This window comes from Rana temporaria, chromosome 11 (genome assembly GCF_905171775.1).
Source record: "Rana temporaria chromosome 11, aRanTem1.1, whole genome shotgun sequence".
NCBI classification, from domain to species: domain Eukaryota; kingdom Metazoa; phylum Chordata; class Amphibia; order Anura; family Ranidae; genus Rana; species Rana temporaria.
Window position 1 is genome coordinate 23,105,167 of NC_053499.1, and position 27,921 is coordinate 23,133,087.

Genomic DNA, 27,921 nt, shown 5'->3' on the forward strand with positions numbered 1-27,921 from the left:
CAACTTGCCATGCAACTTTGATGTCTATAGGCACATAACAAGTCGCAAATGTGTGAACACCAGACTTCAAGTGTGCTTTAAATAGAATGACTTCACACAACACAAAAGTTATACAAATTCCCAGTGGGGAAAATAGAAATTCATTTTGTATTGATTTGAGTCTTTTAAACAATGACAGAGAAAAATCCTTTCTGTATCACTTGCATAAAGTCATGATGGGTCAGGAAACATTGTACACAAAGAGAACAAAGTTTGCCCCATAGAAAACAAAGAGGACAGCTGGAATCTGGTTGCTAAAAGGTACAAGAATCCTAGATACAGGCATACCCCACTTTTAAGTACACAACGGGACCAGAGCATGTATGTAAAACGAAAATGTACTTAAAGTGAAACAATACCCTTTTTCACTTCTAGGGTGTAGTGGGGGGTCAGGGACTGTAGTTGGGGTGTCAAGAGCTGTAGCTGAGGTCTCAGTGGCTGTAGTGGGGGTGTCAGAGGCACACTTGAACATGCTGGGTTATGCTCTCGGAGCTTCAGCTCCTTCTACTGTGGCTGCAAAATGTCCGTCTAGTACTTGTAAGGCACTTTACATACACTCGCAGGTATGTCCTTACTCGCGAGTGTATGTAAAGTGAGTGTACTTAAAGCGGGGTATGCCTGTATACAGAGACAGAAGACCTTTTGCTTTGGGCCACTGTATTGACATCAGGTAAATTAAAGGAAACCAGGGGAAAATACTCATTACAATCAATGTAAAGCTGCTCCAAAGCTCGCCGCCATGTTTCTCTTCAGCCCACTAGTGCACACGCTTCCAGGGGCCAAGCCTTTGCGCCACAGTCTGAGAGCTGCACGCTACTTCCATGAGGTTACAGACTTTATTTTTCCAGTAAAGGCACAAACATTCCATCCAGCTGCCCCAATGTGTTTCGTCCCATCTTCTGAGGCTTAATCATAAAGCAATTATAATTAAGCAGTGGTGAAACACGTTAGTTGTGGATTATGCATGTGCTGGAAAAATAAAGTCGTTTTTCACCTCATGGAAGTGGTGTGCGGCCATTTTGGAAACTAGGAGAAGCACGGGGCTGCTCTTGCTGACCAGCTTTTCTGAAAATTAAAGTTGCCTGGCTGTCCTTCTGAGCCAGTGACTTCAATACCTTATAGGTGATCAACTTGAAGGATTTAAAGTAAACCTTTTTTTTTAGGAGATAGATGTAGGCTGCCATTGTCGACCTCCATGTTAAAGATTTCCATTAAAACAAGAGAGCCAGGTGACTAGAATTTAGGGTCAGAAATGGAAGCCTATACATTTCTGTGTCCCCTATTAAAAAAAAAAGATTCCATAGGTTTCTGGTCAAATTAGTGATGTTCCTGATCCTCCAAAAATGCTCCTCAAAAAAACGTCAGAAGCAAAATACAAAATGCCTGTGTATACTAAATTTTTAATTTGGTCAGGTCTCAAATTGTTCATGTCACTCCATGGGTTTCTAGATCAGCCAATCTCAACCAGAATTGTATTGAACGCTAGGGTTCCTTCTGAGGTTGCTTGGTGGGGGGGGGGGTACCTGCTGAGGATTCTGGGGGGGGGGGGGGGGGTTCCTGCCGAGGATTCTGGGGGGGGGGTTCCTGCTGAGGATGCTGGGGGTTTTTTGAGCTATGGCTCCCATCTGATGGTGTTAGTTCCAGGTCCAAGACAAATAAACACCACCAGTGATCTTTTAAAGCGGGGGTTCACCCTAAAAAAATAAAAATTCTACCATGTCATCCAGCATACTAGCGCGAGCTACAGTATGCCTTTATTTTATTTTTTGGCGCCGTACTCACAGTTTAATCCCGTAGTTAAGTTTCAGACTCCCCGCGGGGAATGGGCGTTCCTATGCAGAGGGGAAAATGATTGACGGCGGCCGGCTATGGCGGGTCACGCTTCCCGAAAATAGCCGAAATAGGACTTGGCTCTTCACGGCGCCTGCGCAGTCAGCTCCTAGTCTGTGCGCAGGCGCCGTATAGCGCCGTGAAGAGCCGAGTCCTACTCTGGCTATTTTCGGGAAGCATGACGTGCCATAGCCGGCCGTCAATCATGTTCCCCTCTGCATAGGAACGCCTACTCCCCGCGGGGAGTCTGAAACTTAACTACGGGATTAAACTGAGTACGGCGCAAAAAAATAAAAATAAAAGGCATACTGTAGCTCACGCTAGTATGCTGGATTTCATGGTAGAAACTTGTTATTTAGGGTGAACCACCGTTTTAAAGCTTCCTGCAAGGGGGTACACTGACCAAAAATGTAAGGAGCACACTGCCCACCAATGAAAGAAGAATTCTTTAGCCTGACTACCAATGAAAAAGAACATTCTTCCCACTGACCACCAATGGAAGGAACATTCTTCCCACTGACCACCAATGGAAGGAACATTCTTCCCACTGACCACAAATGGAAGGAACATTCTTCCTATTGGCCAACAATGAAAGGAGCTGACCAAAAATATAAGGAGCATTCTTCAGGCTGACCACCAATGAAAGGAGAATTCCTCCCAATGGCCATCAATGAAAGGAGAATTCCTCCCAATGACCACCAATGAAAGGAGCATTCCTCCCAATGGCCACCAATGAAAGGAGCATTATTCCCAATGACCACCAATGAAAGGAGCATTCCTCCCAATGACCACCAATGAAAGGAGCATTCCTCCCAATGAAAGGAGCATTCCTCCCAATGAAAGGAGCATTCCTCCCAATGAAAGGAGCATTCCTCCCAATGAAAGGAGCATTCCTCCCAATGAAAGGAGCATTCCTCCCAATGACCACCAATGAAAGGAGCATTCCTCCCAATGACCACCAATGAAAGGAGCATTCCTCCCAATGACCACCAATGAAAGGAGCATTCCTCCCAATGACCACCAATGAATTGGTTTTAGTAAGGGTTCCTCCAAGACCTGAAAATTATTTAAGGGGGTTTCTCTGGGGAAAAAGGTTGAGAAAGGCTGTTCCAGAGTCCCATGATCCAGTGACAATACCGTCACAGGAGGTAGAATAGGAGGTTAGCAGGTAAGGTTTTGGTCATGTGACAGGGCAGGATGTCACCTGGGAGTCAGTTTTGCTGTGAAGCTAAAAAAAAACAAAAATAAAAGTCACAGTTCAGTGTATGACCGTTGGCCATGTTGTCCCATGTGATCAGCAGTAATCAGGTGACAAGTAACGTAGTACTGGGGATGATCCATGCTCTGTCCTGCTTGTGTGATATTCCCAAGCATCGCCCAGCTGCCGACAGTGTACCAGGGCAGGCCGCCCTCAGCCCCAGTTATAGAAGTAAATCTTCTGCCAGACGGGTAGGTAATCCATGAGGGGACCTGGTGAGAAGCAAACAAAGGGTTATAGAGCTGAAAGAATATATTCTATTGGTTAAAAAATTAAACGGTTTTATTACTTACGTGCCACCAGCCCGAGTCCTGGGACATAATCCCCTAGAAGGCGCAGGAGGAGGAGCAACCGAATTCTGCCAAGAATCAAAAATATATCAGAATTAACAGATCATGGAACATCAAATAAAATCTAAACCACAACTAGATGACTTCAGGTTTGTTAAAGCACTGTGTATCAAACAATTGCCACTTTTTAGCCTCTTGCTGACCAGTAGCGTGTTCGTACAGCCCACGTGCAGAGCCCGCCAGGAAGTCTGCACAGCGCTGCGCTAACCACAGGCAGAGAGACATTGTCCCGATCTCTGCAGCCGAGCATTGGGACAATGTCTCCCCGCCTGTGATTAGCGCAGCGCCATGCAGACTTCCTGGCGGGCTCTGCGCGTGGAGTGTGCGAACACGCCGGAGCTCATCCCTACTGAACACATATGTCCAGTAACAAAGGTGGTTGAGTTTAATGCCCACACACCACACCTACGTCACCATGGGCGGCTGAGGTTTCTGTTGTGAGAGCACATTCAATGTGTGCGTCCAGCCCAGCGACCAGTCTTTCATAGACCACTCCCAGTCTCATAATGATTGGGAGCCAACGGGATAGGCCCCCGATCGTGTGACCACTGTGACAGCCAATCACTGTGTCCTAAGTGTAAAGCATGGAGCTTCGGTCAAGCCAAAAAGGAAATCTTTCTCTTCCGATCTTAGGATACAGGGTGCTGGCGTTCTGCTATATTCATGCAAGAAATCACCTGCAATAGAGTGGAATAAAAAACGCAGATCTCCCAGCCAGCCCATTGGAGATAAAGATGGGGAATGACCTCAACCAGGGATGGACTGGCCATTGGGACTACCGGGAGTTTCCCGGTGGGCCGATGGCTCAGTGGGCCGGCTTCAGTGACAGCGCACCACAGCCCACCTCTGCTCCTCTGTCTCTCCCTTCCCGCAGCGCTCACCTGGGGGGGGGGGGGACACAGAAGCAGGGGGAGGACCAGAGGAGCAGGGGGAGGGTACAGACAGCTGACTCAACAGCTATGGCCTGGGAGTTTCTCATTTCTGCCTAATCTTGTCCCATGGGGGGGGCACCAAACTGATTATTTGCCCCGGGTGAAATAATGTCTAGCTTCCCCACCGATACTGCCTATAAGAGTACCAGTACCAGCCGTTCTACTCTAATAAAGTAAAACGGCTAGTGAAGGGGGAGAGGGGGCTTTGGTGGCTGGGGGGGGGGGGGGGGGGGGGGGGGTCGTGGAAGTTGTCCGGCTGCAATAAGAGAGACCTGTCAAAGTGGGCCAGTCTGGATGAAGTCCAGGGCCAAATTTTTGTCCCAGTCCGGCCCTGACCTCAACCTATGCTTTTCTTCCAACGCATTTCACCCCACCCACTGGGGCTTCGTCAGAGGTTTCTCCTCATCTTGATTTCACGTGGGCTTGCTGGGAGAACGGCCTCCATTCAACTCTATTACAGCCAATCACAGATGTCGTGTGATTGAGCAATCCTTTTCACCACTTGATATAAAAGACTCAGTCAATGAATGCCACGGCTGGGTGGGAAAGGGTTAAAATAAAATACTATTTTAAGCTTTTTTTTTTACATCTTAGTGCTGCTGACCTCCATCAGCCTCATTCAGCCAATTCCTGCCTACACATACGGTACGGGTAGCTCTTTATCATTGCTCCGGTGCCCTTTGGCGACAATGGTGGATCATGCCTGGGCATTGTGTGTCAGCACAACTGCTTGTGACAAGGGGACACTCATAGATGTGCACAGCCTATTGCATTAGGGCAGGGGTCTCCAAACCTTCTGAACAAAAAGGGCCAGTTTACTGTCCTTCAGACTTTGAGAGGGCCGGAGTGTGGCCAGTGTGAGTAGAAAAGGCCCTGGCGTCAATGCGGGTAAAGAATGCCCCATCATTGATATTAGTGGGGAGGAAAAAATTCCCCATTGTTGGTATTAGGAGGAAGAAATAGGGCCCCCTCATTAGTGACAGGAATAGTGCCCCATTGTTGGTATCAGGGCAAAGAATTGTGCCGCGTCATTGGTGTCAATGGGAAGAATAGGGCCCTGTCAGTGGGATAAATCGTGCCCCATTGGGGGTATAGATGAAATCGTGCCCCACTGGGGGTATAGATGAAATCATGCCCCATTGGGGGTATAGATGAAATCATGCCCCATTGGGGGTATAGATGATATCGTGCCCCATTGGGGGTATAGATGAAATCGTGCCCCATTGGCGGTATAGATGAAATCGTGCCCCATTGGCGGTATAGATGAAATCGTGCCCCAATGGCGGTATAGATGAAATCGTGCCCCACTGGCGGTATAGATGAAATCGTGCCCCACTGGCGGTATAGATGAAATCGTGCCCCACTGGCGGTATAGATGAAATCGTGCCCCACTGGTGGTATAGATGAAATCTTGCCCCACTGGTGGTATAGATGAAATCGTGCCCCATTGGCGGTATAGATGAAATCGTGCCCCACTGGCGGTATAGATGAAATCGTGCCCCACTGGCGGTATAGATGAAATCGTGCCCCACTGGTGGTATAGATGAAATCGTGCCCCACTGGCGGTATAGATAAAATCGTGCCCCACTGGCGGTACAGATGAAATCGTGCCCCATTGGCGGTATAGATGAAATCGTGCCCCACTGGCGGTATAGATGAAATCGTGCCCCACTGGCGGTATAGATGAAATCGTGCCCCATTGGTGGTATAGATGAAATCGTGCCCCACTGGGGGTATAGATAAAATCGTTCCCCCCTTTGGGGGGTATAGATGAAATCTTGCCCCATTGGGGGTATAGATGAAATCGTGCCCCATTGGGGGTATAGACGAAATCGTGCCCCATTGGTGGTATAGACGAAATCGTGCCCCATTGGGGGTGTAAATGGAATCGTGTCTCAAGGGCCTGATAAAAAGGCAAGCAAAAGGCCACATACAGGCTCCCAGGGCTGCAGTTTGGAGACCCCAACATTAGGGTGTGCAATCCAAACCTCAAAAACACACACACATGCCTCTCTCTGCAGCCTCAGCTGCACAGGACTGTGAATAAATGGGAAGTGCTTGTGCCGAGCATATTCCTATTCAGTTACAAACTGAAACATAATAAACACAGTTTACTATGCTTCAGTTATGAATAAACACATTGAGTGAGTGTGTTCATTTAGAAAAGGAATAGGCTGGTAAATTACATATTTACTAGACCTCCCACGCTCTCCATCTTGAGGGAGGGGGGGGGGGGAGGGAAGGAGGGAAGGAGGGAAGCCAGCAGCACTGCTGGGAGGAGGCATAACACGGGGGGAAGCCCAGACAGTAGAGGGGAATCGGCAACACGCAAAGAGATTAGGGTGTCCCCAGGCACATTTGGCACACCCCCTGTCTGTGCACGCCTATAGTGACAATGCAAGAGCACAGACAGTTGTCACCCTATAACAGGAAGTGTCTGAACAAGGGCCCTCATGGTGACATTTGTGTATTATTTTAATGAAACAAAAAAAAAAAAAAAGGGGGGCGGGGGGATTTAAAACAACTTTTGTATGGATACGAATATTGTTACATCTATTTTGAGATTTTAGCCATTGGGTTTAGAGCTCCTATGATTTATGATTATTTTACATGCAACACTGCCCTCTACTGACAAGGATGTGTAGAAGCACATGCCTACAGGCAACGCACAGATAATACAATGCTGGAGGAGGATTCAACTTTAACAAAAAGGGCGATTCATACATACATCTTATCATTTATACGCAATATGAACGCAGATACAATACACGCTTGATATGGACTTAAATGGGTGTTCCAGGCATTTTTTGTGTTTATTAAAAGTCAGCAGCTACAAAAAGTGTAGCTGCTGGCTTTTAATAAACAGACACGTACCTGCTCCAGTGTTCCAGCGACGCGCCAGCCGGTGCTCCGCTCTTCTCCCCCCCTCTCCGGCCAGCGTCTTAATTCTAAGTGTGGGCACCCAGCCGTGACAGCTTTCGGCTTCACGGCCGGGCACCCACTGCGCATGCGTGAGCGGCGCTGCGCTCTCATTGGACAGGCGATCGCATGGGACCTGTCATGTGTCCCAGGCGATCGCCTACAGGGAGGGGCTGCAATAAGGCGATTAAGCTATTCGCCTTACCAGCCCCTCGGCGGAAGGAGGAAGTGGGACAGGAAGTCCCACTCCTCCTGAAGCCCCCACTAACCCCCCCAAAAAATTACATGCCAAATGTGGCCTGGGGAAAATGCTGCTGTTCATGTTCCCTTTTGTGCGGCTTACATCGCACCCCCCCCCCCCCGAAGAGGACTGACCAGGGTTCACACACCACCCCCCCCCCCCCGAACAGAATGGACCAGGATTCACCCCCCCCCGAAGAGAATGGACCAGGGTTCACACCCCCCCCCCCCAAAGAGAACGGACCAGGGTTCACACACCCCCCCTGAAAAAGACAGACCAGGGTTCACACCCCCCCCCCTGAAGAAGACGGACCAGGGTTCACACCCCCCCCCCCCCCTGAAGAAGACGGACCAGGGTTCCCCCCCCCCCCCCCCGAAGAAGACGGACCAGGGTTCACACCCCCCCCCCCTGAAGAAGACGGACCAGGGTTCACACCCCCCCCCTGAAGAAGACGGACCAAGGTTCACACCCCCTCTAAAGAAGACGGACCAGGGTTCACACTACCCCTGCAGAAAACGGACCAGGGTTCACACCACCCCTGCAGAAAACAGACCAGGGTTTACACACCCCCTGCAGAAGAAATCATGTGACCCATATACCTAGGCCGACTGGTTATAGCAGCAGCAGAGAAGGGAACATGGAGCAGCATTTTCTCCAGAAGAGGTATTTCACCCATTACACGAATATACTATAGGTCCACGTTAATACGGTTAAAAATACACCTCTGCCCCCAATCTAAAAAAAAAAAAAAAAAAAGAAAACCAAAACAAACAAACACACGCCCTATGCATGATAAAGAAGATTGAATGTGTACATTTATGGCTCTCCATACATTATTGTATAGCTGTGATGGGAACTCACTCTGTGTATCTGTTGTAAAATGGCGACCGCACCAAGTAATAGAGGAGGAGGAGGGTCCTGCGTCTCAGCTCTGCGTGTTCCCTGCGGCTCAGCTCAGGGACATCACGTAATATGGACAAGCTGTGAAATTAGAAACAGGAGACCGTTAGACAAAATGTAATTATCCTCTGTACATAACTGAAGGCAAAGAGTAGAGAGGTGATGGCAACCAGGCAGCGGGCAATACCCTTTCTTTTCTGGCATAAAGAGGATATCGGATTCACTACTATAATTTGCTACACATTTTATTATTATATTGCAAAAATCTGGTGCAGCTCGGCATAGAAACCAATCAGCTTCCAGGTTTTATTGTCAAAGTTTAATCACTTGCCTACTGGGCACTTTTACCCCTCTTCCTGATCAGGCCAATTTTCAGCTATTGAATGACAATTGCGCATGTAGCACTGTACTAAAATTATTATTTTTTCACTTAAATAGAGCTGTCTCTTGATAGTATTTAATCACCACTGGGTTCTTTTTTTTTTTTTAACAAATGAAATGCTGAAAAAAAAAAATTGTTTAATTAGTTAAATAAAAAAAAATGAAAACTAATAAAGGCGGCACTGATGGGCACAGATGAGGCGGCACGGATGAGGAGGCACCGATTGGCAGCACTGGTGGGCACTTTTGGGACTGCACTTATAATCAGGACACCGATATTCAGTGCTACGATTATCAGTGCTGATGTCCCTTTATCACAAGCTGAAGTTAGAAGCTGATTGGCTACCATGCAGAGCTGCACCAGATTTTGCACTCTCTGGTTTTAGTAAATCAACCCCAGATTTTAGTTAAAGGGCTGAATACAAATGCACGCCACATTTTTCAGATATTTGTAAAAAAATTGAAAACCACTTATTTTTCTTCCACTTCACAATTATGTGCCAGTTTGTGTTGATCTATCACGCAAGATCCCAATAAAATAAAGTTTTTGGTTGTAACATGACAAAATGTGGAAAATTTCAAGGGGTATGAATACTTTTTCTAGGCACTGTATAATTGCACATGAAGTGACTACCTGTAGTTAGGGACATATATGTAATTGCATGTGAACCGAGGCTAGATTAACACCTATGCATGTTGCTTTTGAGCGTTTTTGCGGTGCTTTCTGCGTTTTTCGATACACGTTTTTTACCGAGATTTGCATTTTTTTTTTTTTTTTTTTTTATAAAAAACATTTTTTTAAATGTCAATTTTTATTTTTTTACATTTCTTTTAACAACCAGCTATAGAACAGGTTTAAAAAAAAAAAAAAAAAAAAAAACACGCAAACCGCGGCACTTGTGTTTTGAATGCGGGTCCATTGAATTCCATTACATGCAAAACGCTGCTTTTTGTGGAAAAAACCCTTTCCAAAAAACGCAGAGGCACAAAAATGAATTGATGTGAACATGTTCCATAGGAACCCATGTTAAAAGATTTCCCTGCATTTCTGCAAAATGTAAAATGCGCCAAAAAAAAAAAACGCATTAGTGTGAATCGAGTCGAAGGGACAATAAAACACTCCGTGACACGTTATTTGCATCCATGCATTTCATTACCATGAAAAAAAAATAATATATATCTTAGCGCCGAGTTACCCAATTCTGTAATACCTCTGCCCCATAATAAATGTGAAGATTGAACTGTAGTAAAAACTAACCTGCCAACATCCACGGCAGCCGCCAGGAGCCACGGCTTCCAGGACTTCTGACCCCATACAGCCAAGCCTGTCACTGTGAGAGGTAGGTTAAGGTTCAACGCATTAAAACATTTACCATGTCTGGTACACAAAAGGGCTCATTTAGGGTGAACCATGCTTTTACTGCCCAGGGTATAAAAGAGAAGAGAGGCGCCTCCAAGTGTAGCTACTCTTATATCAAGACGTCGCTTGTATATCAAGGCAAAATGTATTAAAACATTTTGCTTGTCTTGCAAAACGCTCTCAAACCAAGGTTTTACTGTATACTGGAGTTGCAGCACACCACAGCATATGGTAATGTACTGCCATGTCTCTGTTCTGGTGCCCTGGCAATCCATTCATTTGAATGGGCAGCCTCGACGCAACAAACCCGACGTACGCGAATCATCTTCTAAAGCCTCGTACACACGATCAGATTTTCCAATGGGAAAAGCGTGATGGCAGGATGTTGTCGGATAACCAGACTGTTTGTACGCTCCATCGAACAATTTTTGTCGGGATTTCCGACAACAAATGTGGGATAGCATGCTTTAAAATTTACAGACAACAAATGTGTGATGTCGGATTATCCGATCGTGTGTACAAACACGCATGCTCAGAAGCAATGCTAACCATAAGACAACATGGTTAGAAGTTGCCCAAAGAGACAACATGGCAGAAGTTGCCCAAAGAGTGGCGCTAAAGAGCTGAAAAACCACGTAGTTTCGGGTTTGTTGGACGACAATTCTTTGCCGTTTGTATACAATCCAAGTAACCCACATGATCGGCTCCAGCAGTACTTTACACACCCAGGATCTCAGGCTGGATATTGCAGAATATCGCAGTACAGATGTACAAGGATACAGTGAGTGATGGGGCGCAGTATGTGAACTGCTTCTGCCATAGTGCCCAGAGTCCCCAGGTCGCTGGATGATGCATTGCCGTCACCGAGACCGTTCCTCTGCTTTCCATCTAGACCCTGAGGGCTTCGCCAAAACCGACTGCGGCCAGAGGGAGCTAAAAATTGGGGAAAAGAAGAAGAAAAAAATGCTTAAGACAAATTGGAACTAAAACTGGTCACCAAGTTAAAGCTAAATGCCAGGTATGGCAATTTTTTTTAATATAGTGTGTGTGTGTGTGTGTGTGTGTGTGTGTGTCAGTGTGTGAGTGTCTCTCTCTGTGTGTCTCTCTCTGTGTGTCAGTGTGTGTGTGAGTTTCTGTGTGTGTGCGAGTGTGTGTCTCTGTGTGTGTGTGAGTGTGTGTGTCTGAGTGAGTGAGTGTGTAAGTGTGTGAGTGAGTCTCTGTATGTGTCAGTGTGTGTCTCTGTGTGTGTCTGTGTCTCTGTGTGTGTAAGTGTGTGAGTGAGTGTGTGTGTCTCTGTGTGTGTGTCAGTATGTGTCTCTGTGTGTGTGTGCGTGTGTCTGTGTGTGTCTCTGTGTGTGTATGTCAGTGTGTGTCTGTGTGTGTGTGTGAGAGAGTGTGTGTGTCTCTGTGTGTGCGTGTCTCTGTCTCTCTGTGTGTGTGTCTCTCTGTGTGTGTGTCTCTCTGTGTGTGCGTGTCTCTGTCTCTCTGTGTGTGTGTGTCTCTCTGTGTGTGTGTGTGTCTCTGTGTGTGTCTGTGTGAGTGTGTGTCTCCGTGTGAGTGTCTCTGTGTGTGTGTGTGTGTCTCTGTGTGCGTGTGTGTCCCTGTGTGTGTGAATGTGTCTGTGTGTGTGTGAGTGAGTGTGTGTCTGTGTGTGTCTCTGTGTGTGTCAGTGTGTGTCTCTGTGTGTGTGTGTGTCTGTGTGTGTCTCTGTGTGAGTGTGTTTCTCTGTGTGTGCGTGTCTCTGTCTCTCTGTGTGTGTGTCTCTCTGTGTGTGTGTGTCTCTCTGTGTGTCTCTCTGTGTGTGTGTGTCTCTGTGTGTGTGTCAGTGTGTCTCTGTGTGTGTGAGTGAGTGTGTGTCTGTGTGTCTCTGTGTGTGTGTGTGTGTCCCTGTGTGTGTGAGTGTGTCTCTGTGTGTGTGTGTGAGTGAGTGTGTGTCTCTGTGTGTGTGTTTCTGTGTCAGTGTGTGTCTGTGTCAGTGTGTGTCTCTCAGTGTGTATGGGATCCCAGTGGAAGGTGGAAATCCCTGTACTAGGCAATGCTACAATGATCTCCACTTGCTTCCAGGTCTCGGGAATGGGCACCATTCAGACCACACTTTAAATGATCTCAATGAAGTGTTCTCTGTTCAGACAAGGAAGAGATTGTGACATCACTGCCCCGCCTCTCCACCGTATCCAATCAGAGAATGCTTTGAATGAATTAAAAATAAACGCAAAGTGTTCCCTGGATGTCACCCATGCTGAACAAGCGGCCTTCTGCGTTCACAATGCACTCAGCATGGGACCCGAAAACAAGTGGAGATCATTGTAGTAGCGATGTCTGATGCAGCGATTTCCAGAGGTATGGCACATGACCATACACAATCTGATTGTACAAACGCATTTACCAAAACGATGCAATATGATGACAAACCTATACAATACAATACAATAATACCTAGACATGTGCACTGCCGTTTCATTTTTTTTTTTCTTTAAATCATAAAATTTGGAAAATTCGTAAATTTGAAAATTCTGAAAAATTCGAAGATAAGAAAGGAAAGTCCAAAAATTAGAAAGAACGAAAATCCTAAATAACTAACTATTAAATTATAGGTATTGAAATTTCCTTTCAAATTTGGCTGTTAGTGAACATAACAAATACAAAATTTGTTTGAAGTTACGAATTATCCAAAATAAAGAATGCCGCGTCTATACAAACACGTTTTTTTGCTAGAAAATTACTTTGAACCCCAAAACATTATTCCCCCCCCCAAACACCCTAGAGAATAAAATGGTGGTTGTTGCAATACTTTCTGTCACACCGTATTTGCGCAGCGGTCTCACAAGCGCACTTTTTTTTGAAAAAAAAAAAAAATTGAATTCGAAAATGAGACAACAGTAAAGTTAGCCCAATTTTTTTTTAGATTGTGAAAGATAATGTTACGCTGAGTAAATGGATATCCAACATGTCACGCTTCAAAATTGTGCGCGCTCGTGGAATGGCGTCAAACTTTTACACTTAAAAATCTCAATAGGCGACGTTTAAAAAAAAAAAAAAAATTCTACAGGTTGCATGTTTTAAGTTACAGAGGAGGTCTCTGGCTAGAATTATTGCTGCCACTCTACCGATTGCGGCGATACCTCATATGTGTGGTTTCAAAAACGTTTTCATATGCGGGCGCTGCTAACGTATGCGTTCACTTTCTTATTATTTATTTTACTTGATTTTATTGATTTTTACACTGGTTTAACCACTTGCTTACTGGGCACATAAACCCCCTTCGTGCCCAGGTGAAATTTCAGCTTCCGGCACTGCGTCGCTTTAACTGACAATTGCGCGGTCGTGCGACGTGGCTCCCAAACAAAATTGACGTCCTTTTTTTCCCACAAATAGAGCTTTTATTTGGTGGTATTTGATCACCTCTGCGTTTTTTATTTTTTGTGCTATAAACAAAAAAAAGAGCGACAATTTTGAAAAAAAAAAACAAACACAATATTTTTAACTTTTTTCTATAATAAATATCCCAATTTTTTTTTATTTTGGGGGTCTTAGTTTAGGCAGATACGTATTCTTCTACATATTTTTATTTAAAAAAAAAAAAAAAAAAAAAATCGCAATAAGCGACTGGTTTGCACAAAAGTTATAGCGCCTACAAAATAGGGGACAGAATTATGATTTTTTTTTTTATTATTTTATTTTTACTAGTCGATCTGCGATTTTTATTGGGACTGCGACATTACGGCGGACATATCGGACACTTTTGACACATTTTTGGGACCATTCACATTTATACAGCGAACACTGCTATAAAAATACATCGATTACTGTATAAATGTGACTGGCAGTGAAGGGGTTAACACTAGGGGGCGAGGAAGGGGTTAAATGTGTAAACTGGGAGTGTTTCTAACTGTGTGGGGGGAGGGGACTGACTGGGGGAGGTGACCGATCTGTGTCCCTATGTACAAGGGACACAGATCGGTCTCCTCTCTCCCTGACAGGACGTGGATATGTGCGTTTACACACAGATCCACGTCCTTGTCTGTGTATCCGGCGATCGCGGGTGCCTGGCGGAAATCGCGGCCGCCAGGCACGCGCATCGGCATTTCAGTGATGCGCGGCCGGAGGACGTCCATAGACGTCCTCCCGGGCAATTGAGAGCCACCTTGCGGCCATCTTTTGACAATTGGCCGGATGCAAAGTGGTTAAAAAAAATAAAAAATTTGGGTCACTTTTGTTCCTATTACAATGAATGTAAACATCCCTTGTAATAGAAAAAAAGCATGACAGGTCCTCTTAAATATGAGATCTGAGGTCAAAAAGACCTCAGATCTCATATTAAGACTAAAATACTATGAGGGGGGAAAAAAAGGGTTGTCATTTAAAAAAATAACAAGAATAAAATGTCCCTATAAGACGTCTGGGCAGAAGACTGCGACACACCGAGGTCTGTGGTGCTGCAAAAACACACAGAAATGCTGAATATTTAGTGAAGGAATCTCAGTGTACAGAGTGTGTGCTCTTCCATCAAGTCAGTATCGCCATAGCAACAAAAGCCAGTATCGCCATAGCAACAAAAGCCAGTAACGCCATAGCAACAGAAGCCAGTACATTCCACAGACTCCGCCCCTCTTCCAACTGCCACTGAGGCAGCCAATCAGGAGAAGCGGTTGTTTTTCTGGCCTGCTGTGATGTCACAATGTCATGTGTCCAACTGAATAAATTCCGAAGCGACAGAGGTCTGGCTCAGTGTGTGAGGAGCTTCTGTGCAGTGAAGACCTGTTTTTCTGTGCTCAGTTCGCATTATTGTCTCGCATAGTTCTTATACGTTTATTCGTATATATTTAATTACACGTTTTCTCGCGTTTTCAGTCGCGTGTGTAAGCTTTCGTTTTCGATAGCTTTTTACTTTTTTCACAATGTTATTACGTCAATATTCCGCCCAGAGGGTGGAAACGTCGGAGAACAAGGCTTTAATGAAAAAGCTTGTAAAAAAGCTGGATGAAGAATTAGCTTTGAAGAAAAGAATCAAAGAGGAGAGACAAAACGACATCAATGAGTTTATCAAGAGTCGTTTCCCATCTGTCCGCAAATCCCGCAGGCCGGACTATGTTTTACTCCGCGATCCACATCGTTATGATGATGTTGAGGATATCACGCTCACAAAAGAAGAGTACTTCAACATTGGGTTAGAGAGACACCGCCATCGTCTAACCTCAGGACGTCACACCCCACGTGGTGTACCATACCGTATATTTGGAAGGGAAATCATTGAAGAATTAGACCTTTATGCTTCCATGCTAAATGATGAAGATCTAAAGGCATTAAAGGAATTCATCAAAGAGAAATATGAGGAAAAACCAGAGGTCATAGTGACAAAGGAGACAACTCCTCGACCTCAAGTTGGTAAACAGCCAAGGCTGTTAAGCAAAAGAGAGCATTTAAGTAATCAGTTACCCTCTGCAGAGATAAAATCCTCGGAGGGCACAAAGCCCAAACCAGTGGATGTTACCCAGAAAGTTTACACAGGGTACGACCCAGCAAAGTATAAACTTTTGGAGGAGTCATGCAGAGTAAAAAGAGAAGAGTTCCAAAGATACCCTCAACCCTTGACACCACCAACTGGAACCACATTTCCAAGCTTGGCAACAAAAGGCGCAACTCCTGAAATTAAAAAGCCACTTCTTAGAAAGTCAAGGGACCCGGAGGGCACAAAACTTCCCAAAGTGGATGTTGCCCAGAAAGACGTCACAGGGTACAGCATGGCAAAGTATAGACATTTGCATGAGTTATGCAGAGTAAAGAGAGAACAGTCTGCAAATCTCTCCAGTACACCGTCAAATGTACCCAAAATTCCAAGCCTGCCAAAAAAAGGAGCAGCGCCTGAAGATAAAACGATTCCAAGGTGGCAAAAGTGTGCCGATAAAGTGATGCTGCCTAAACCACCTCCACCAAGAGAAGACGGCAAAACTCCTCTTGTAGCTGGGCACCGAAGATTTACTCAACGTCGAGATATTCTCAGAGACGAGGTTCAGATGAAGATTACTGAAAAGAAGACAGTGGCTACAGCCCGGCTAGACAGATTAATGAAGGATGCCAACCGTAATTAATACGGCTCTCTTAATAAGACTTAAAGGGCAACATTGAAAATGCATCATTTATGGCACAACATATGCAAGCCCACTGCCCCAGTGACAGGCATCCATCCCACCTTGTTTGTATCCAGTGGCGTCACTGGGGTTGGTGTCTTCTGGTGCTGTAAAACATGGTGTGGTATAGGGCAGGTTAGGGGGTGGTATAGGGGCAGGTTAGTGGGTGGTATAGGGTCGGGTTAGGGGGTGGTATAGGGGCGGGTTAGAGGTGGTATAAGGGCAGGTTAGGGGTGGTATAAGGGCAGGTTAGGGGGTGGTATAGGGGCAGGTTAGTGGGTGGTATAGGGTCGGGTTAGGGGGTGGTATAAGGGCAGGTTAGGGGTGGTATAAGGGCAGGTTAGGGGTGGTATAAGGGCAGGTTAGGGGTGGTATAAGGGCGGGTTAGGGGTGGTATAAGGGCGGGTTAGGGGTGGTATAAGGGCGGGTTAGGGCAGGTTAGGGCAGGTATAAGGGCGAATTAGGGCAGGTATAAGGGCGAATTAGGGCAGGTTAGGGCAGGTATAAGGGCGGGTTAGGGCAGGTATAAGGGCGGGTTAGGGCAGCGTGCTCAGTAACTTACATACCTCCCAGCTGTCCCTGATTTTGAGAACCTGTCCCTGGGGTGGAGTGTAAAAAAAAAAAAAGAAGAAGTATGGGAGGAATCGTCCCTAAAAAGCAAGAAAAAAAAATAGAGGGGAAAATTATAGACTAGACTAAGATTTTACGTGGGCCACAATGAGTGGAAACAGGTGGATGACAGGTCTGTGTCTTGCTGTATATTCAGAGTGGACATGGACACAGCCCACGCTACTCTATGGACCCTCCAATTCAATCTGCCCAGATGGAAGGGAACATATCCTCTTCTGTTTTTTTTTTTGCAGATTGGAGATAAGCGGGGGTAAATGGACATAGAGGTGAATGGAGGGTCCGATTGGGTCAGACCAATCATGTGAAAGGGGCCTAAAGGCTTTCCTACAGGTTAGCGGTCAGGGCAGCCATCAGGAATTATGGGGCCCCTTACACAGCTTGGGCCCTGGGAACATCTGGCCCCTTTAATAAAAAGAAATAACAAATATATATAAAAAATATATATTTATTTTTTTAAAAAGGGGGGGGGGGGGGTTGCCATCTGGGGGCCTGCGGATCTCTGGGCCCTTTAATATTTTACTTTTTTTATGAAAATAAATTACAAAAAAAGCGGGGTTGCGATCCGGGACATCTGGGCCCTTTAATAATAAAATATATATATAAAAAAAAATAAAAATAAACATTTATAAAAAATAAAAAAGGGGAGTTGCTATCCAGGGCCCTGGGGACCCCTGGGCCCTTTAATAAAAAAAAAAATATATATATAAAAAAAAACAAAAAAAAAAAAACAACATTTATAAAAAAAAAAAAGGGTTTGCCACATGGGGCCCTCTGAACCCTTTAATAATACAAAAAAAAAAAAATTATATATATATATATATATATATATATATATATATATATATATATATATATATATATATATATATATATATATATATATACACATACACATATATATACATATATATACACATATACATATACACACACACACACACACACACACATACATTATATATATATATATATATATATATATATATATATATATATAAAAGTTTGCCGTGCACCTGCCGATCAGTTTGAAAGCAGCCCTGTAACCACTGCAGAACAGACATGCCTATATATATATATATATATATATATATATATATATATATATATATATACACACACACACACACATACACACTGCAATTTCCAGTAGGGTAGATTAGTGTAGTTAGTGTAGATCCTGCCCTAGAAGAGTCTACCTTGCCGTGGTGGGCAGGCTTGGAATCTCTTGGTCAAAAGTGTGTCAGTGATTGGGCGAGACGATCACTAGATCTTCACTTCTGGCCAATTGATTTTACCAAAGGACTCTTGGTTTATTCAGAGTATTTATAGTTGGAAAAGGAAAAATTGTGTATAGATCCATAATTATACTTTCATAAAACACACAATACAAAATTGGTATATTTACATTTGAATTGCTTCTTCTTTTATTTAATCCTTTCATGACCGGGGGTCATTACCACTTGGATGCCCAGGCCACATTTGTAAGGCTGGGAGGGGCTCTATGGCTACGTCTTCCTCTTCTGGTGTGTGTAGGGATGTGTAATAGGTGTTTATGTATTAACCCTTTCATGACTAAGCCTATTTCTGACATTTGGTGTTTACAAGTTAAAATCCGTATTTTTTTTCTTGAAAATTACTCAGAACCCCCCAAACATTATATATCATTTTTTTTTTTAACAGAGAATCTAGAGAATAAAATGGCGATTGTTGCAATATTTTATGTCACACGGTATTTGTGCAGCGGTGTTTTAAATTTTTGTGAAAAATAAAAAAATATATATATTATATATATGAAAAAGTTAGCCCAATTTTTTTTGTACAATGTGAAAGATGATGTTACACCGAGTAAATAGATACCAAACATATCATGCTTTATAATTGCACGCACTCGTGGAATGGCGACAAACATACGGTACCTAAATATCTCCATAGGAGACGCAATTTTGAAGCGTGACATGTTGGGTATGAATTTACTCGGCGTAACATTATCTTTCATAATATCGCGTTTTTTCCAGGCGTGTGGTGGGCCGGCTATAAGGGTAGGATGGAGGCCGGTACGTTTTTCGGGCTTGCGTTTTTTTCTAGGCGTGTGGTGGGCCGGCTATAAGGGGAGGATGGAGGCCGGTACGTTTTTCGGGTTTGCGCTTTTTTCCAGGCGTGTGGTGGGCCGGCTATAAGTGGAGGATGGAGGCCGGTATGTTTTTTGGGCATGCGTTTTTTCGGGCGGCGCGTTTTTCGGGCTTGCGTTTTTCCAGGTGTGGTGGGCCGGCTATAAGGGGAGGATGGAGGCCGGTACGTTTTTTCGGGCACGCATTTTTTCGGGCTTGCGTTTTTTCCAGGCGTGTGGTGGGCCGGCTATAAGGGGAGGATGGAGGCCGGTATGTTTTTCGGGCGGCGCGTTTTTCGGGCATGCGTTTTTTCCAGGCGTGTGGTGGGCCGGCGATAAGGGGAGGATGGAGGCCGGTACGTTTTTTCGGGCGGCGCGTTTTTCGGGCTTGCGTTTTTTCCAGGCGTGTGGTGGGCCGGCTATAAGGGGAGGATGGAGGCCGGTACGTTTTTCGGGCGCGCGTTTTTTCGGCGGCGCGTTTTTCGGGCTTGCGTTTTTTCCAGGCGTGTGGTGGGCCGGCTATAAGGGGAGGATGGAGGCCGGTACGTTTTTCGGGCGCGCGCTTTTTCGGGCGGCGCGTTTTTTCCAGGCGTCTGGTGGGCCGGCTATAAGGGGAGGATGGAGGCCGGTACGTTTTTTCGGGCGGCGCGTTTTTCGGGCTTGCGTTTTTTTCCAGGCGTGTGGTGGGCCGGCTATAAGGGGAGGATGGAGGCCGGTAAGTTTTTTCGGGCGGCGCGTTTTTCGGGCTTGCGTTTTTTCCAGGCATGTGGTGGGCCGGCTATAAGGGGAGGATGGAGGCCGGTACGTTTTTTCGGGCGGCGCGTTTTTCGGGCTTGCGTTTTTTCCAGGCGTGTGGTGGGCCGGCTATAAGGGGAGGATGGAGGCCGGTACGTTTTTCGGGCGCGCGTTTTTTCGGCGGCGCGTTTTTCGGGCTTGCGTTTTTTCCAGGCGTGTGGTGGGCCGGCTATAAGGGGAGGATGGAGGCCGGTACGTTTTTCGGGCGGCGCGTTTTTCGGGCTTGCGTTTTTTCCAGGCGTGTGGTGGGCCGGCTATAAGGGGAGGATGGAGGCCGGTACGTTTTTTCGGGCGGCGCGTTTTTCGGGCTTGCGTTTTTTCCAGGCGTGTGGTGGGCCGGCTATAAGGGGAGGATGGAGGCCGGTACGTTTTTCGGGCTTGCGTTTTTTTCTAGGCGTGTGGTGGGCCGGCTATAAGGGGAGGATGGAGGCCGGTACGTTTTTCGGGTTTGCGCTTTTTTCCAGGCGTGTGGTGGGCCGGCTATAAGTGGAGGATGGAGGCCGGTATGTTTTTTGGGCATGCGTTTTTTCGGGCGGCGCGTTTTTCGGGCTTGCGTTTTTTCCAGGCGTGTGGTGGGCCGGCTATAAGGGGAGGATGGAGGCCGGTACGTTTTTCGGGCGCGCGTTTTTTCGGCGGCGCGTTTTTCGGGCTTGCGTTTTTTCCAGGCGTGTGGTGGGCCGGCTATAAGGGGAGGATGGAGGCCGGTACGTTTTTTCGGGCGGCGCGTTTTTCGGGCTTGCGTTTTTTCCAGGCGTGTGGTGGGCCGGCTATAAGGGGAGGATGGAGGCCGGTACGTTTTTTCGGGCGGCGCGTTTTTCGGGCTTGCGTTTTTTCCAGGCGTGTGGTGGGCCAGCTATAAGGGGAGGATGGAGGCCGGTATGTTTTTCGGGCGCGCGTTTTCGGGCGGCGCGTTTTTCGGGCTTGTGTTTTTTCCAGGCGTGTGGTGGGCCGGCTATAAGGGGAGGATGGAGGCCGGTATGTTTTTCGGGCGCGCGTTTTCGGGCGGCGCGTTTTTCGGGCTTGCGTTTTTTCCAGGCGTGTGGTGGGCCGGCTATAAGGGGAGGATGGAGGCCGGTACGTTTTTCGGGCGCGCGTTTTTTCGGCGGCGCGTTTTTCGGGCTTGCGTTTTTTCCAGGCGTGTGGTGGGCCGGCTATAAGGGGAGGATGGAGGCCGGTACGTTTTTCGGGCGGCGCGTTTTTCGGGCTTGCGCTTTTTCCAGGCGTGTGGTGGGCCGGCTATAAGGGGAGGATGGAGGCCGGTACGTTTTTTCGGGCGGCGCGTTTTTTCGGCGGCGCGTTTTTCGGGCTTGCGTTTTTTCCAGGCGTGTGGTGGGCCGGCTATAAGGGGAGGATGGAGGCCGGTACGTTTTTCGGGCGTGCGCTTTTTCGGGCGGCGCGTTTTTCGGGCTTGCGTTTTTTCCCAGGCGTCTGGTGGGCCGGCTATAAGGGGAGGATGGAGGCCGGTACGTTTTTTCGGGCGGCGCGTTTTTCGGGCTTGCGTTTTTTCCAGGCGTGTGGTGGGCCGGCTATAAGGGGAGGATGGAGGCCGGTACGTTTTTCGGGCGCGCGTTTTTTCGGGCGGCGCGTTTTTCGGGCTTGCGTTTTTTCCAGGCGTGTGGTGGGCCGGCTATAAGGGGAGGATGGAGGCCGGTACGTTTTTCGGGCGCGCGTTTTTTCGGGCGGCGCGTTTTTCGGGCTTGCGTTTTTTCCAGGCGTGTGGTGGGCCGGCTATAAGGGGAGGATGGAGGCCGGTACGTTTTTAGGGCGCGCGCTTTTTCGGGCGAGCGTTTTTCGGGCTTGCGTTTTTTCCAGGCGTGTGGTGGGCCGGCTATAAGGGGAGGATGGTGGCCGGTACGTTTTTTCGGGCGGCGCGTTTTTCGGGCTTGCGTTTTTTCCAGGCATGTGGTGGGCCGGCTATAAGGGGAGGATGGAGGCCGGTACGTTTTTCGGGCGCGCGTTTTTTCGGGCGGCACGTTTTTCGGGCTTGCGTTTTTTCCAGGCGTGTGGTGGGCCGGCTATAAGGGGAGGATGGAGGCCGGTACGTTTTTTCGGGCGGCGCGTTTTTCGGGCTTGCGTTTTTTCCAGGCGTGTGGTGGGCCGGCTATAAGGGGAGGATGGAGGCCGGTACGTTTTTCGGGCGCGCGCTTTTTCGGGCGGCGCGTTTTTCGGGCTTGCGTTTTTTCCAGGCGTGTGGTGGGCCGGCTATAAGGGGAGGATGGAGGCCGGTACGTTTTTTCGGGCGGCGCGTTTTTCGGGCTTGCGTTTTTTCCAGGCGTGTGGTGGGCCGGCTATAAGGGGAGGATGGAGGCCGGTACGTTTTTTCGGGCGGCGCGTTTTTCGGGCTTGCGTTTTTTCCAGGCGTGTGGTGGGCCGGCTATAAGGGGAGGATGGAGGCCGGTACGTTTTTCGGGCGCGCGTTTTTTCGGGCGGCGCGTTTTTCGTGCTTGCGTTTTTTCCAGGCGTGTGGTGGGCCGGCTATAAGGGGAGGATGGAGGCCGGTACGTTTTTTCGGGCGGCGCGTTTTTCGGGCTTGCGTTTTTTCCAGGCTTGTGGTGGGCCGGCTATAAGGGGAGGATGGAGGCCGGTACGTTTTTTCGGGCGGCGCGTTTTTCGGGCTTGCGTTTTTTCCAGGCGTGTGGTGGGCCGGCTATAAGGGGAGGATGGAGGCCGGTACGTTTTTCGGGCGCGCGCTTTTTCGGGCGTCGCGTTTTTCGGGCTTGCGTTTTTTCCAGGCGTGTGGTGGGCCGGCTATAAGGGGAGGATGGAGGCCGGTACGTTTTTTCGGGCGGCGCGTTTTTCGGGCTTGCGTTTTTTCCAGGCGTGTGGTGGGCCGGCTATAAGGGGAGGATGGAGGCCGGTACGTTTTTTCGGGCGGCACGTTTTTCGGGCTTGCGTTTTTTCCAGGCGTGTGGTGGGCCGGCTATAAGGGGAGGATGGAGGCCGGTACGTTTTTCGGGCGCGCGTTTTTTCGGGCGGCACGTTTTTCGGGCTTGCGTTTTTTCCAGGCGTGTGGTGGGCCGGCTATAAGGGGAGGATGGAGGCCGGTACGTTTTTCGGGCGCGCGTTTTTTCGGGCGGCACGTTTTTCGGGCTTGCGTTTTTTCCAGGCGTGTGGTGGGCCGGCTATAAGGGGAGGATGGAGGCCGGTACGTTTTTTCGGGCGGCGCGTTTTTTCGGGCTTGCGTTTTTTCCAGGCGTGTGGTGGGCCGGCTATAAGGGGAGGATGGAGGCCGGTACGTTTTTCGGGCGCGCTTTTTTTCGGGCGGCACGTTTTTCGGGCTTGCGTTTTTTCCAGGCGTGTGGTGGGCCGGCTATAAGGGGAGGATGGAGGCCGGTACGTTTTTCGGGCGCGCGTTTTTCGGGCTTGCGTTTTTTCCAGGCTATAAGGAAGGGGTCTCAAACTCAAATTACCTGAGGGCCACAAGACAAGTCTTCATATGCCATGGGGGGCCGCATGCAAACTTTCAAACTTCAAAAACAACAGTACTGGTGTCAGCGAACATATTATTAACCCCCAGCACTGGTGTCAGCGAGCGCATTATTACCACCAGCACTGGTGTAAGTCAGGGTTTGACAGATTTGCTTGGAATCTAGGAGCCAGCTAAAAAAGTTAGGAGCCAGAAAACGCACCCCTTCCCGACGAGCTTGCGCGCAGAAGCGAACACATACGCGAGCAGCGCCCGCATATGTAAACGGTGTTCAAACCACACATGTGAGGTATCGCCGCGATTGGTAGAGCGAGAGCAATAATTCTAGCACTAGACCTCCTCTGTAACTTAAAACATGCAACCTGTAGATTTTTTTAAACGTCGCCTATGAAGATTTTAAAGGGTAAAAAAGTTTGTCGGCATTCCACAAGCGGACGCAATTTTGAAGCGTGACATGTTGGGTATGAATTTACTCGGTGTAACATTATCTTTCATAATATTAAAAAAAAATGGGGATAACTTTACTGTTGTCTTATTTTTTAATTAAAAAAAGTGTATTTTTTTCCCAAAAAAGTGCGCTTGTAAGACCGCTGCGCAAATACGGCATAACAGAAAGTATTGCAACGATCGCCATTTTATTCTCTAGGGTGTTAGGATAAAAAATATATATAATGTTTGGGGGTTCTAATTAGAGGGAAGAAGATGGCAGTGAAAATAGTGAAAAATGACATTAGAATTGCTGTTTAACTTGTAATGCTTAACTTGTAATACCAACGGCCACCACCAGATGGCGCCAGCTCACAAAAAAAATGTTCCTCTTTGCTCCCCCCCACTTCCGCCCTGCCTGCGGGCCATTTATAACTGGTCCGCGGGCCGCAAATGGTGGTACTTTGAGACCACTGCTCTATGGGTTTATATTTTACCACCCCTGTCCCATTGCAGAGATTTCCCTTCACTTCCTGCCCCATAGCCAAACAGGAAGTGAGAGGAAATCTATGCAAATTAAGGGAATCCATTGCCCCCACCCCAAGGCCCTCAGAACTAGTGTCCCCACTCGAAAAGGAAGAAGAAATAAAACCCACAAGTGTTTTTTTTTTTTTTTTTAACCACTAGTGTTCCTTTATATTGGCTTGGGAAATTTCCAAATGTAGTCATTCAGTAATTGGATGAAAGGTTTAGCACTGGGAAACGGTTTTTAAAAAGATAAAAAGTGCATTTTATATACAAGCATATAGCGAACACCAAAACGAGGGACAAATGAGGTGGAAAGAGGGACAGAAGGACTTTGTTCCAAATCAGGGACAGTTGAGAGCAATGCTAACAATCGGGACCCAAATCTTCCGATTCTGGGTTTCCCCGATAGCCTCTGATTGGCTATCACAGTAATCAGTCTCCGTGAAGCCCGCCCCCTGCGTTTCTCCTTCCGTGAATGGAGGGGAGATGTATTGCATCTCTCTCTTTACTTGCAGAGAGAATAAAAAAAAAATACTTAGAGCAAGGTTTGATCTAGGTCAGTGCCAGGGTTAGAGATTTGGTCAAGGGTCAAAAAGGTTAAAAAGGTTGGTATTTTTTGGGCGGGATTTTTTAAAATGAATATTAGTGTCAGTCACTGGCCCAGATTCAAGTAGAATCGCGCAATATTTGCGTGGGCAAAGAGCAAATTTTTTTCTCTGCGCCCACGCAAATATTGCGCTTTGCCCGCGATTCACGGAGCAGTTGCTCCGTAAATTGCGCGGGCAATATGCTAAGCAGCCGGGCGCAAGGCTGCCTAATGTAAATGATCCCGCCGGGGGCGGGAATCATTTAAATTAGGCGCGCTCCCGCGCCCAGCGAACAGCGCATGCTCCGTCGGGAAACTTTCCCGACGTGCATTGCGGCAAATGACGTCGCAAGGACGTCATTTGCTTGTAAGTGAACGTGAATGGCGTCCAGCGCCATTCACGGTTCACTTACGTAAACGACGTGAAATTTGAACGTCGCGAGCGGGAGGCGCAGCTATACTTTAGCATTGGCTGCGCCTGCTATTAGCAGGAGCAGCCTTATGCTAAAGGCACCGTACGGAAACTCCGTACCTTGCGTGAGAAGGGCCCGCGCAACTTTTGTGAATCGGTGGTAGTATGCAATTTGCATACTATACGCCGATCACAATGGCCGCGCCCCCTAGCGGCCAACGCAAGAATGCAGCCTGGGATGTGAAGGCATAAGGAGGCTTATGTCTGTCATATCTTAGGCTGCAGTCGGTGTAACGAGGTTCCTGAATCAGGAGCACTCGTTACACCGGAGCAAGTAAGCCCTTGCGCCGCGCAACCTATGGTTGCGCGGGCGCAAGTGCTTCTTGAATCTGGGCCACTGTTTTTAGGTAGAATAAAAAAAAAAATGCACACTATTGTTTTTTGGGCTGTACTACGGGTACATACAATAACATACACATATGTGTGGTATCACTGCAATCGTCTGGAGCAGGACAATTTATTTTGGGTTGTTCTTTGGTGGTAGGGTATGGTAGTAACGAGAAATATACAGCTAAATAATTTTTTTTTTACTATTTTGGGCCAGTAACCCTACGACAATAAATAAAAAAAAAATGTATGTATATATATATATATATATATATATATATATATAAATGTTTTTATTAATAATAATAATAATAATAATAATAATAATAATATAATAGATAGGTAGGATATATCCATTACCATTTACCACCAAATAAAAGCCCAATCCCCCCCCCCCCAGGACAAAAAAGGTATACCGTATATACTTGAGTATAAGCCGACCCGAATATAAGCCGGGGCACCTAATTTTACCACAAAACCAAAAAAAAAAATTTGAAAACGTATTGATTCAAGTATAAGCCTAAGATGTCCATCTGCATGGCTCACTGTGCCCCATGCCTAGACTGACGTTTAACATGGGAGTATATAGAATGGGTGCCCGGTTTGAATAAAAAAAAAAAAAAAAAAAATGCTTTCTGGCTGTAGGTACCCCAGACAGCAAACTTTGTACACTTGTAGAGGAGAACTGGGCCTACATGTGTGCCAAGTTTCGGGTCCAGGGGACCTACGGCCGGCCAGTACCAGGTCCCCAAATTTACCGGAGAAATTACCGTTTAACATGGGAGTCTATTGAAGGGGTGCCCGACTTTGAAAAATCGATGCTCCCCAGCTGTAGGCCCCCTGGACAACAAACTTTGCACACTTGTAGAGGAAGAGTGGGGCTATGTGTGTGCCAAGTTTGGGGTCCAGGCCTGGCCAGTACCGTGTCCCCAAAGCCCGGGAGACAAAAAAAAATGTGCTGAAAAACTCGGCTTATACTCAAGTATATACGGTAATCCACCTGGATGCTCAAAGTAGTTGTGAGGATATGTACGGTTTTAGATTTGTTTTACCCTTAGGCGTAAAAGGGTTTACATTGCAAATAAAAACTATTTTTATATAAAAAAAAAAAAAAAAAAAAACACAACACACAAACACAGACACACACACGACAAAATTTAAAGGCCAATATTAGATATTTGTGCTAGAAGTAGTCTGTGTGGGAGAAAAGTTCCTTTACACAGAACCAGTTTTGGCTTGTATGAAGGGCTATATGATATTTCTGTATGACAATCCTTCAAAACCCCCCCCCCCCAAAAAAAAAAAGATAAAATAGAAAAAAATAAAAAAGAAGAAGAAAAAATGAATATATATATATATATATATATATATATATATATATATATATATATATATATATATATATATATATATATATATATATACATACACACACACACACACACACACACTATATTCCACTGCACAGCTCTGTAAAGTTGTCACACAGCGGGACGCACAGCGGTCTCTATCACAGCTTCCTTCCCTCCTGCAGGGAAAACTGAATTTGCAAAATGATATTTGCACGGCATGCTGAGAACTTCTCACTGCTAGCTATAGGTCAATATGCATTATATAAGGAGGTGTCGCGAGTACCGCTCCGCTTAGCAGGATGGGAGGAAGCTTTGATAGAGATTTGCACCCAGTCTCCCTGCAGCTTATAACAAATCTGTCAGATGCTGAAAGTATATAAACCGGCTATATTCCCAGCAGTGCCCGAGAAGGATCCTGGAATCCAAGCCGAGACTGTACACCGGGCCTCATCACCTGTCTATATGCCCACAGGGATGGACTGGCCATTGGGACTACAGGGAGTTTCCCGGTGGGCCGATGGCTCAGTGGGCCGGCTTCAGTGACAGCTGACCGCTGCCCCCCCTCCGCTCCTCTGTCTCTCTCTTCCTGCAGCGCTCACCTCTCCCTGCCCACATCGCTCACCTGGGGGGGAACAAAGAAGCAGGGGGACGACAGAGGAGCATGGGGGGAGGGGACAGACAGCTCACTCAACAGCTATGGCCTGGGAGTTTCTCACTTCTGCCTAATCTTGTCCCATAAGGGGGGGCACCGAACTGATTATTTGCCCCGGGTGAAATAATGTCTAGCTTCCCCACTGGTACTGCCTATAAGAATACCAGTACCAGCCGTTCTACTCTAATAAAGTAGAACGGTTAGTGGCTAGTAAAGGTGGAGAGGGGGCTTGGGTGGCCGGGGAGGGGGGGTGCGGGAGTTGTCTGGCCGCCATGGGAGAG

The 27,921-nt window shown here is 46.9% G+C and overlaps 1 protein-coding gene across 2 annotated transcripts in view; it reads right to left on the minus strand.

Moving 5' to 3' along the window:
- Positions 1–2,900: 2,900 nt before the first annotated feature.
- Positions 2,901–27,921, minus strand: part of PEX16 (peroxisomal biogenesis factor 16) — a 40,278-nt gene continuing 15,257 nt past the window's right edge. For both annotated transcript variants that reach the window (XM_040328168.1, XM_040328167.1), the window contains 5 exons: positions 10,991–11,143; positions 10,109–10,181; positions 8,431–8,550; positions 3,421–3,485; positions 2,901–3,339 (listed from right to left, as the gene is read on the minus strand). In XM_040328168.1, the coding sequence (XP_040184102.1) occupies positions 3,281–3,339; positions 3,421–3,485; positions 8,431–8,550; positions 10,109–10,181; positions 10,991–11,143 (470 nt within the window). In that variant the 3' untranslated portion in view covers positions 2,901–3,280. The remainder of the gene's footprint in view (positions 3,340–3,420; positions 3,486–8,430; positions 8,551–10,108; positions 10,182–10,990; positions 11,144–27,921) is intronic.